This window comes from Ctenopharyngodon idella, chromosome 4 (genome assembly GCF_019924925.1).
Source record: "Ctenopharyngodon idella isolate HZGC_01 chromosome 4, HZGC01, whole genome shotgun sequence".
In the NCBI taxonomy this organism is placed as follows: domain Eukaryota; kingdom Metazoa; phylum Chordata; class Actinopteri; order Cypriniformes; family Xenocyprididae; genus Ctenopharyngodon; species Ctenopharyngodon idella.
The window spans coordinates 9,566,002-9,578,059 of NC_067223.1; the positions used below are offsets into that span (position 1 = coordinate 9,566,002).

The 12,058-nt window shown below is 40.5% G+C and overlaps 3 protein-coding genes across 3 annotated transcripts in view; all 3 read left to right on the top strand.

Moving 5' to 3' along the window:
* LOC127511431 (scavenger receptor cysteine-rich type 1 protein M130-like) overlaps positions 1-474 on the top strand; it is a 23,805-nt gene extending 23,331 nt beyond the window's left edge. The window contains exon 9 of the mRNA XM_051892238.1: positions 353-474. Coding sequence (XP_051748198.1) covers positions 353-474 — 122 coding nt within the window. The remainder of the gene's footprint in view (positions 1-352) is intronic.
* The window catches only part of LOC127511429 (scavenger receptor cysteine-rich type 1 protein M130-like), a 264,217-nt gene that overhangs the window by 42,571 nt on the left and 209,588 nt on the right, over positions 1-12,058 (top strand). The gene's annotated exons all lie outside the window — the stretch shown is intronic.
* Positions 5,802-9,343, top strand: LOC127511432 (deleted in malignant brain tumors 1 protein-like). Its single transcript, XM_051892239.1, has 4 exons — positions 5,802-5,826; positions 7,019-7,336; positions 8,642-8,956; positions 9,069-9,343. The coding sequence occupies exons 1-4, from the start codon at positions 5,802-5,804 to the stop codon at positions 9,335-9,337; spliced, it is 927 nt and encodes a 308-aa protein (XP_051748199.1). The 3' UTR covers positions 9,338-9,343.

Sequence of the window (12,058 nt, forward strand, 5' to 3'; positions counted from 1 at the left end):
TTTCTAATAATGTTTTAAACTTACAGCTTAAATAATACATGCATTTTAGGATAATTGATTTAAGTGCTTTTATAAAATTATAAGCTTCGCATTTCTGTCTTTTAACCCTCAATTTTTTTTTTATAAAAAAGTCAGTATGAATATTTTTGTGTTAATCAACATAACTATGATGTTGATTGAGCTCAACTTGTATTGAAATCTGAATATTCTTTTAAATATTCAGACGTTTTTGTCCCATTTTTCCACTTGTCCAACTTTGTAATGCTATGAATTAAACTCTCATCCCTTCATCTCTCATTATTACTGCTTAATATTTAGACAGTGTGAATGTGAGGTTGGTTGGTGGTCACAGTCGCTGTGCTGGTAGAGTGGAGGTTCTTCATAGAGGTCAGTGGGGAACAGTGTGTGGAGAGGACTGGGATATGGCTGATGCTGCAGTGGTGTGTAGAGAGCTGGACTGTGGAGAACCTGTAGATGCTCTGGGTGATGCTCATTTTGGACAAGGATCAGAACCAATCTGGATGGATGTTGTCATGTGTACTGGATCAGAGTCTACACTGAAAAACTGTGGATCAGTAGGATGGGGTAAACATAAATGTGACCATAGTAAAGATGCTGGAGTCATATGCTCAGGTAAAGTATTTTACATATTCAAATTCATATCTTTGTAAGATTTTTTTTTTTTTTTTTTTTTTTTTTGCTTCCATATTGGCTTCTAATTTTCAAAGAATTTATTTTAAAAAGCTGAGTTCAATAATAAATACTTTTCATATTTAAACTTGTTATGGTTTTCTTTTGTGTTTTTACACTGTTTATTCAATATGAGACCAAAAATAAAATGGCTTTTATGTACATATTATCTTGAAGACTCATAAATAAGTCATGCTTTTGTTGACTGTGTCTTATTTAGAAGTCAGGCTGGTTGGAGGTTCTCGCTGCTCTGGGAGGTTAGAGATACTTGATGATCAGTCGTGGGTTTCAGTGTGTGCTGCTGCCTTTGACCAGCAGGATGCAGAGGTTGTGTGTAGAGAGCTGGACTGTGGGGCTCCTGTACAGGTGCTGGGAGAAGATGCTTTTGGCAAAGGAGACGCTCAGATGTGGACACAAGAGATTCAGTGCAGAGGAAATGAGTCTCAGATTCACCTCTGTCCAACATCACCATCACTTGAAAACAACTGTTCACATCAACACAACATTGTTTTGCTGTGTACTGGTAGGAGTTCAAAGTCAACAAAATACATTAATTTGATTTTATTATAACATTTTTAATTTACACTAGCTTTTTCTCTTACATTCACAGACATAATAAATGTGAGGTTGGTTGGTGGTCACAGTCGCTGTGCTGGTAGAGTGGAGGTTCATCATAGAGGTCAGTGGGGAACAGTGTGTGGTGCTGGTTGGGATTTGGCTGATGCTGCAGTGGTGTGTAGAGAGCTGGACTGTGGAGAACCTGTAGATGCCCTGTATGATGTTCATTTTGAACTTGGATCAAAACCGATTTTTAGGATGAAAAATGCAATGTGTACTGGTTCAGAGTCTACACTTAAGAAATGTGGATTCTTAAAATCAACCAATCTTGATGTGTGTCTTGATAAGAGCGCTCAAGTCATTTGTTCAGGTAAGCTAAAGCTAAAAAATCCTGTCTTAATGTACAAAACAACTGCACCAAAAGCAGTCATAACTTTTCGTTACCATTTTCCACCTTCTTTTTGACCACATGAACTGTGGGCAGATTTTTACAGTAACAGTAACTGTACACTATTTTTCTATATGAGCCATTTTTGTATCTTACTTTTAAGGCCTTTTTGGACTGGGAAAAAGTTTTGCTGACAAGTATAATATGTTTTCATAGTAAATATATTTTATTTCAGAAGATAAAGGAAAATATGATTTCTCATTATATTATTGATGTAATGATTAAACACTATATTGCCAAAAGTATTGGGACACCCCTCCAAATCATTGAATTCAGGTGGTCCAATCGCTTCCATGGCCACAGGTGTATAAAATCAATCACCTAGGCATGCAGACTGCTTTTACAAACATTTGTAAAAGAATGGGTCGCTTTCAGGAGCTCAGTGAATTCAAGCATGGTACCGTGATAGGTTGCCACCTGTGCAATAAGTCCATTTGTGAAATTTCCTCACTACTAAATATTCCACGGTCAACTGTTAGTGGTATCATAACAAAGTGGAAGCAATTGGGAACAAAAGCAACTCAGCCACGAAGTGGTAGGCCACGTAAAATCACAGAGCGGGGTCAGCGTATGCTGAGGCGCACTGCGCAGAAGTCACTAACTTTCTGCAGAGTCAATAGCTACAAACCTCCAAACTTTGTGTGGCCTTCAGATTAGCTCAAGAACAGTGTGTAGAGAGCTTCATGGAATGGGTTTCCATGGCTGAGCAGCTGCATCCAAGCCTTACATCACCAAGTGCAATGCAAAGCGTCAGATGCAGTGGTGTAAAGCACACCACCACTGGACTCTAGAGCAGTGGAGATGTGTTCTCTGGAGTGACGAATCACGCTTCTCTGTCTGGCAATCCGATGGACGAGTCTGGGTTTGGTGGTTGCCAGGAGAACAGTACTTGCCTGACTGCATTGTGCCAAGTGTAAAGTTTGGGATAAAGGGGGGATTATGGTGTGGGGTTGTTTTTCAGGGGTTGGGCTTGCCCCCCTAGTTCCACTGAAAGGAACCCTTAATGCTTCAACATACCAAGACATTTTGGACAATTTCATGCTCCCAACTTTGTGGGAACAGTTTGGGGATGGACCCTTCCTGTTCCAACATGACTGTGCACCAGTGCACAAAGCAAGGTCCATAAAGACATGGATGAGTGAGTTTGGTGTGGAGGAACTTGTCTGGCCTGCACAGAGTCCTGACCTCAACCCGATAGAACACCTTTGGGATGAATTAGAGCGGAGACTGCGAGCCAGGCCTTCTCGTCCAACATGAGACGTCACAAATGCGCTTCTAGAAGAATGGTCAAAAATTCTCATAAGCACACTCCTAAACCTTGTGGAAAATGTTCCCAGAAGAGTTGAAACTGTAATAGCTGCAAAGGGTGGGCCAACTCCATATTAAACCCTACGGTTTAAGAATGGGATGTCATTAAAGTTTATGTGCATGTAAAGGCAGGCGTCCCAAAACTTTTGGCAATATAGTGTATGACTGACTCATTATTGAAGTTCCATAACATTATTTTTTTTTCTTTCCTGTGTTGTTCTTACAGGAGTCAGACTGGTTGGAGGTTCTCGCTGCTCTGGGAGGTTAGAGATACTTGATGATCAGACGTGGGTTTCAGTGTGTGCTGCTGCCTTTGACCAGCAGGATGCAGAGGTTGTGTGTAGAGAGCTGGACTGTGGGGCTCCTGTACAGGTGCTGAGAGAAGATGTTTTTGGCAAAGGAGACGCTCAGATGTGGACACAAGAGATTCAGTGCAGAGGAAATGAGTCTCAGATTCACCTCTGTCCAACATCACCATCACATAAAAACAACTGTTCATATGAAGATGATGTTGGCTTGGTGTGTGCAGGTTTGAGAATTTTTTTAATAAACTGAAATCAAATGATAATGTTCCCAAAAACTACACTAAATATTCATTAATTTTATTATCTTTGTGTGATACTTTTTCCTCATTCTTTCCCTTTGTCCATATGTCTTTACTCCCTCTTTATTCATTATATAGACATTATGAGAGTAAGGTTAGTTGGTGGTCACAGTCGCTGTTCTGGTAGAGTGGAGGTTCTTCGTAGAGGTCAGTGGGGAACAGTGTGTGATTATTTCTGGGATATGGCTGAAGCTGCAGTGGTGTGTAGAGAGCTGGACTGTGGAGAACCTGTAGATGCTCTGGGTGGTGCTCACTTTGGACCAGGATTGGGACCAATCTGGACAAATCGCAGTTTATGTACTGGATCAGAATCTACACTTAAGAACTGTGGATCAATAAATTGGGGTTTTTATGACTGTGATCATACAAAAGATGCAGGAGTCATCTGCTCAGGTAAACTGCTTAAAACCTGCCCTATTTTTACGTGACTGATAACCAACTGCTTCAAAGGGATAGATCACCAAAAATGAAAATTCAGGCATCATTTACTTTGTGTCTTTTCAAAACTATATGACTTTGTTCTGTGGAGCACAACATACATTTATTTATTTATTTATTTATTTATTTATTATTTTACTTTCATTATATTGAAAAGAGTACCATGATATTCTGTAAAATTCCCATTTTATGTTCCATGTCAGATGAGTTTGGATTGAAATGAGATTGAGTAATTTGATTATTTTACTACTTTCACATTAATAAGTGGTGCTTTGTGGTAGACCAGTAATGACAAGAATTACACATTTAGATAACAGACAAAATTTAAACATTTGTTATCTCTTGCTGCTTCAGGTGTCAGCCTTATTGGAAACTCCAGCTGCTCTGGGAGGTTAGAGATACTTGATAATCAGTCGTGGGTTTCAGTGTGTGCTGCTGCCTTTGACCAGCAGGATGCAGAGGTTGTGTGTAGAGAGCTGGACTGTGGGGCTCCTGTACAGGTGCTGGGAGAAGATGCTTTTGGCAAAGGAGATGCTCAGATGTGGACACAAGAGATTCAGTGTAGAGGAAATGAGTCTCAGATTCAACTCTGTCCAACATCACCATCACACCAAAACAACTGTTCTCATGATAATTACCAGAGGCTGTTCTGTGCTGGTGAGTTAAAATAATATGAGAGTAATATCATAACTTTTACTCATAGGGTGCATCTCGGTCAGCTCCCTAGTTCAGTAGTCAGAACCCTGACCAGGGCGCCAGCCATTTTAAGGGCTGTCTCAATCACAAAATTCTTTAAATGCACTGGAATGTTCATTCCCTAAAAATCCCACAATGCACTCCAAAAACCAGATGCTCACTGTTCCCTTAATGGAAATTCTGAACTACAATACGAATTGCATGAACTAACATAATATCAACACAATATCATTATGACATGCGATAGAAGATTTAAAAAGACAAATCGTTATTTAATAAAATGTCAGCATAAACATCAGTAGATAAGTACTGAACAGTCTAGATAATATTTATAATTAAAAGTTGTCTAAAATGTTGCTGAGATATATAACAACAATCTAAGTATATTTCATGAAGTTTTACGACACAAGCACCAAGTCATGTCACCAGAAAATGAGTAATCAATGTCTGAATGTGTAGTGAGCCAGTGTGCTTTACAAGTGTTCAAATTTGTGTACTATACTGATATGCGAACTAGTGTTTTTATGGAGATGCATTCACAGTCTCTGCCTGTATTCTTCTGTCACTTAGATAAAAAGAATGTGAGGTTAGTTGGTGCTAACAGTCGCTGTGCTGGTACAGTGGAGGTTCATCATAAAGGTCAGTGGGGAACAGTGTGTGATGTTGGCTGGGATATGGCTGATGCTGCAGTGGTGTGTAGAGAGCTGGACTGTGGAGAACCTGTAGATGCTCTGGGTGGTGCTCATTTTGGACAAGGATCAGGACCAGTCTGGATGTATATTGTGTTATGTACTGGATCAGAGTCTACACTGAAGAACTGTGGGGCAGTGGGATGGAGCATACATTCGTGTACTCACAAATTTGATGCTGGTGTCATCTGTTTGGGTGAGTAATTTAACTGATTGCCCATGAATTTGTTGTGACAAAAAGAATATTTTTGTTTGGAAAATTGTAAATGTTTGTATGGTTATTTTATTTAACTATTAAGCATTTGTTTTTGTCTACTGTGTATTGTCATTCCTGTAATATGAACAGGTCATAAACCTTCCAGACTCGTTAATGGATCTCACCTCTGCTCTGGGAGGTTAGAGATACTTGATGATCAGACGTGGGTTTCAGTGTGTGCTGCTGCCTTTGACCAGCAGGATGCAGAGGTTGTGTGTAGAGAGCTGGACTGTGGGGCTCCTGTACAGGTGCTGGGAGAAGATGCTTTTGGCAAAGGAGACGCTCAGATGTGGACACAAGAGATTCAGTGCAGAGGAAACGAATCTCAGATTTCATTTTGCTCAATATCATCATCACACAAACACAGCTGCACTAGTGACAATAGTGTGGGACTGATCTGTTCTGGTAAATTATCAATATTCAGTGTCTCTTTACTTGTATTTGATACAGTATATCTTCTCTGTCAGCTGCAATTTACTTTATTTTAACCTCTCTTTTCTTTATTCAGGTTACACAGAGGCCAAACTGATGAGTGGATCAGACTCTTGTTCTGGGAGAGTGGAGCTTCGGTTCCTCAATAAGTGGGGCACAGTGTGTGATGCATGCTTGGATATGAGAGCTGCCAGTGTCCTCTGTAGACAGCTGAATTGTGGGATTGCTGTGTCTGTGGTGGGATCGGACTGGTTTGGCAAAGGAAGTGGTGAAATCTGGGCTGATGTGTTTGATTGTGACGGGAATGAAACAAAACTCTCAGAATGTTCCATCTCTTTATGGAGTCGAGCTGAATGTTCTCATGGACGAGATGTTGGAGTCATCTGCTTTAGTGAGACCTTTCATTTATTTCTGACTTTATCATGTAAACGGTAATACTGATATAAAACATATTCTCAAATTTGAAATATTTAAGTAAAACATAGGAATTTCTCCTCAGATTCCTCTTTGGCTGTTCATGACGGTCTGGTGCGGTTGTCTGGAGAGAGACAGTGTGAGGGGGAGGTGGAAGTTTCCATCCATCAGGTCTGGAGGAGAGTTCTGCTGGACTCCTGGAGTCTCACTGAATCCTCTGTGGTCTGCAGACAGCTGGGCTGTGGCTCTGTGCTGAACTTCTCCGGCTCCTCTTCATCCAGTCCTGAACACAGTCATGAGTGTGTGACGGGCTTCCAGTGCTCTGGGAGTGAAGCTCATCTGGGGAACTGCAGCTCTCCACAAACTCTCAACTGCAGCTCCACACAACAGCTGTCAATCACCTGCCTTGGTGAGAAGAGCAACATCTGGGCAGATTCTTCAGTTGTTAGTGATCACTGATGTGTTTTTCTTTCTCTGAATATCAGGTCGCGGGTCCATCAGGCTGGTGGGTTCTGGGGGAAACTGTGCAGGGAGGCTGGAGGTTTTTCACAGCGGCTCATGGGGGACAGTGTGTGATGACTCCTGGGATATTAAAGATGCCCATGTGGTGTGCAGACAGCTGCAGTGTGGAGTGGCCCTCAGTAACCAGCAGGTACCAGCCTGGTTTGGTTCTGGTTCCGGACCCATATGGCTGGATGAGGTGGAGTGTGAGGGGAATGAGATGTCCCTGTGGAGCTGCTCTTCTCCAGGCTGGGGAAAACATGACTGTCATCATAAGGAGGATGTAGGAGTTGTGTGCTCAGGTAAATAGTACTCAGTTGTTATTTAGTAACATTTAAAATCTAAATTTTATCTTTTTTAAAAAAAAAATAAAAAAAAAAATCTTTTGGGTATTTTTCAGTCATTTGTAACATTAAGTGGTTGAAATGAATGGGGTTGGATGACAGCTGACATAGCATTCATGTTTTCATCTAGAGTTTAAAGAGATCAGGTTAACTGAGGGCTGTGAAGGGAATGTGGAGGTTTTCTACAATGGATCCTGGGGTAATGTGTGCTGGAACCAGATGGACAGAGACACAGCGAGTCTGATCTGTCAAGAGCTGAACTGTGGAAGATCTGGTGCTTTTTCTAGTTCTATACCAAAAGTGGAATCAGCTCGTAACTGGCTGGATGAAGTGAAATGTCGCCCACATGATTCAAATCTGTGGCAGTGTCCATCTTTACCCTGGGGACAGAATGACTGTGGTGAAGATGAAGTGGCCAAAATCACCTGCTCAGGTAAGACCAATGTATTTCCATCTCTAAAAATACAACAGTGATCTGTTAACATTACTGAGTATAAACTATATATGTGTGTGTGTGTGTGTGTGTGAGTGTGTGAGAATCTCCTGTCTGTATGACACACACACGACTTACAAGCACAGAAATCTTCTAAAAAAAAATGCTGGCTGCATTGAGTTCTCTTTTGCACTTGAACGGATAAAAACACAAAATTATGCCCAAATTCCTGATGAATCTGCTGCTGCCTGTTATTAATGTTAATCAAAGTATTGACTGAATTGCTCTTGACTGAATAACTTTTATAGCTTTAATAAGAAATAATCTAGATTTCATTTATAATTAGGAATGTGAAGTTTGTATATTTCCTACCTGTTAGATCAAATGTTTAAATTATACTGTCTTTATGTTGTTTATACACTGATTTGGGGATGAAATGTGAAATAATTACAATATAGAATATATATTAAAAACTTTAATTTTGAGGTGCGATTATTCACGATTAATTAAAAAAAAAAAAATAAATAATCAATTGACAGCACTAAATATAATATTGAATTAACTTGTGATTACAGAACAGGAGAGTCAAGAGTCCCCTAGAAGCTATTTGTCATGCTCCACATCTCCACATCAGAGACAGTGTTCAGGTAAGTTTATTTGATGTAGAAGAACATAAAAATCATAACAGCCATTTGTGATGTATGCATGTAATTTCGTTTGGGGGAACCAAGAGGATTTAATCTCACACCACACACACCCCACTATAGGTGTCACTGTTCTGACAGAACTCTGTTGGCCAATAATAATGTCTACTTGTCTGTGAATTTTAGAGCATGTTCTTCTCAGACTGAGTGGAGGGGAGGGCCGGTGCTCTGGGAGGCTGGAGGTGTATCATAACGCTGTGTGGGGCTCAGTCTGTGATGATCTGTGGGACATCAGCGATGCTCAGGTGGTCTGCAGGCAGCTGGGTTGTGGAGCAGCACTGAGGGCTGATGGGAATTCAGCCTTTGGTGCTGGTGAAGGTGTTGTGTGGCTGAACAGAGTCGAGTGCAGAGGGAATGAGATTCACCTGTGGGACTGTCCTCTCTCCCTGAAGAACCACACTGACTGCTCCAACAAAGAGCACGCTGGACTCACCTGTGCAGGTCACAGAAAACACTGAGCAATATTAGTAATGTTTAGATAATTTTAGTGCTAATACTATTTGTTTACTCAAGACAATCATGATATTGAATGTGTTTGTGTCTGTTTTACCAGATTTGTCAGTGTCCACTACTCCTGCCACAACAACATCATCTTCTCCTCCAGTTTCTCAGACAGTGAGCTCAACATCAGTCTCTCATCCACAAACTCCTCCAGCAGCGTCTCTCTCTGTGCTTGTGATTGTACTGGGAGTTGTGCTCTTACTGCTCTTAGTGCCACTGCTTATACTGATTCAGCAGAACAGAGTGATGAGGAGAGGTAGGAGAGATCCAGAGACTGTCATATTGTGTCTTATTCAGTGTGTGATCAGTCATGTGTTGTGAACTGACAGCAGGTTTGTCTCTCTACACGCACAGCTAAGAGGAGACACAGGAGCACGACTGAAGCCGTTTATGAGGAGATTCATCGCAGACCCACTAACAGACACAGTCTCTTCACTCAGAGGGGTGAGTAAATATCATAGAGTCTGATTTGTGGAGATCAACAGGGTGGAATAAATCACATAGATTCATTTGTACCTTGTTTGTGTCACTTGTAATGATATAGGGTTAGTGCTATATGATCCAAATGATATGGGGATTTTGGCTGATTTGTGATTGTGAACGTGTCTGATGGTTCTACTCCATAACAGGAAGTGTCCTTTCTACTGAACAGCATTCTGGGTATGAAGATGCTGATGAGCTTCTTTCAGGTTAGAGGACTGAAATAGAATTATGTTACATATACATACAGAAAAGTATGTGTGTTAAATAATTAAAAACATTCACTTAAGTTATCTTAGAAGAGTATAAATTATATAAATCATTCAGCACATAATTCAGATAAGTTTTAATATTATTATTATTATTATTCATATACATGTATTTTCTTTTCAAAAGCAAATTCTGCAGTAGTAATGAAGACTGACTACTATGATGATGTCACCACCACTGAAGGACCAACAGGTCAGTGAGTTTGTTAACTGATCACAGAAATTCACTTAATTTAAATGCCTATTTGGCCTGTGAATTAGTTTCTGTTTATTCTCTTTCCCTGTTAAATAATTTAGCAGAGAAACAAAACACACCAGAGAATTATGATGATCTAATTATTCCTGAATGGAGACATCATGCTACAGGTTTATTTCTTTTAATTGTTTCGACAGGTTTTAACTCTCTCTCTCTCTCTCTCTCTCTCTCTATATATATTGTGTATGTGTATTTAATTATACATATGTACAGCATTTAATTTTTATTTTGTTGTAGAAAACTATGATGATGTCATCATTGTACGGCAGTTCTCCAGTGAAAAAAAAGGTGTGGGTTTCAAATTATATACTTTTACTTTAGAACAGGTTTTTTTTTTCATCAAATTATAGTAGCATATAAAGTATTAATACTTTTTTCATGTAATTAATATTAGACACATTTATATCAGAGGGTGTTCAGGAGGAGTATGATGATGTGAAGAACGTTGGGGAATATTTGAGTGACATGTTTGGTATGTTATTGACACCTTTTTTACAGAATAATTTTGGTTTAGTCTTTATAATAGCTTTATATTATCAATTCATCTTGTTCTATCAACTTCTGTTGTCACAATAGCTAAGTTAAATGGACTGAAAACATTGTGTTAAGGGCTGTGAATCTTTGGGTAGACAGCAAATCGATTTGATTCACGATTCATAGGTGTTCGATTCGATTCAAGTACGATTTTTGAAAATTCAGAATGATTCGATTCGAAATGATTCACATTAAAATTCGATTCAATTCTGCATTTTTATATGCATCCATAGGGTTATTGAAATGCTTCCCCCAATGTATCTTAGTCAGGGTGCAAATTACATAGCGTCCTTCAGGAGGTCAGAATGTAAGGGCATTTGTCCATTGTTAATGTTGGTTCATGTTAGTTATAATGATTCTACATAACTTTATTTTAATAGCCTAAAAATTGGCATTTGTAGAAATTTACATAAGCCAAAATTTTAAAAGCCTTTAAAAGTATTGTTAGTTCATGTTAACTATAGTGCAGGATAGTGTTAAAGGCTACACAACCTTATTAAAGTGTTCCAGGTACATTAAACATACTAATGCTTACATGGAGAGACTACCTTAGAATATGCACTTCCCTTTCGAAAGGGACACTCAACACTGCGTTTGAACACACTATGGGGAACGTCATCACGTGAACCGGTGTCTGAAAGCAATTATCAAATCTCACCAATCCTATTGGCCAGTGACAGCCTATGACGTCATAGTAGACATGTCCTGGAAGTATAAAAGGAGTGCCTAGAGAAGCAGTCAGTATCTTATTGTCTTCAGGGACTGCTTTGTTTGACTGTGATTCTTCAAATCTGGTAGAAATAATGTTTCAGGAAGTGTGTGGATCCGTGTCCCAGGTTTTTGACACCCGATGACACACACAATCTGTGCGTTTTCTGTCTGGGAGAAGAGCATGCACGGACAGTGCTCGAGGGTGCTGTCTGTGCAAACTGTGAGCGTCTGCCTATTAGGACGCTCCGCTCGTTTCGAGAGAAGAGCGGCCGGCATCTGTGCCCGGTGGTTCTGGTCCTGCCCGTGCTGAGGCGGAGCGGCGACTGAAGTCATGGGGCTCACAGATGGAGCTTGCTGAGGAGTTTGAGAGAGGTGTAAATCTCTCGCAATCCCCAGCGGCTGATGAGGGTGAGCTGCTGAATGATGATGATGTTCTTTCTTTGACATCATCTGATCCAGCAGCGAGTGCTCTTCTGGCTTTAAGCCCAAGAGAGCAGGAGATGGCTGTTGAAGAGGAAGAAGGCGAGCCTTCTGAAACTTCAAAGCCTCCCTGCCCTGCGTATGCAGAGCTGCTCGAGGTTATGGAGCGCTCTTCTGGCAGGCTGCAGCTGCCATGAGAGCGCGTTAAGAAAGGGACCGCACGCGGATGGCTCGACGTGTGTTCCATAATCTGGCAGCCCCCGTGAGCCTTCCATTCCTTCCTGATCTACATGTGGAGATCGAATATAGCCAACCCATATAACACGTACTCGGCTCATATTCACTGATTTCGCTGATGTTGAGGGAATGAGC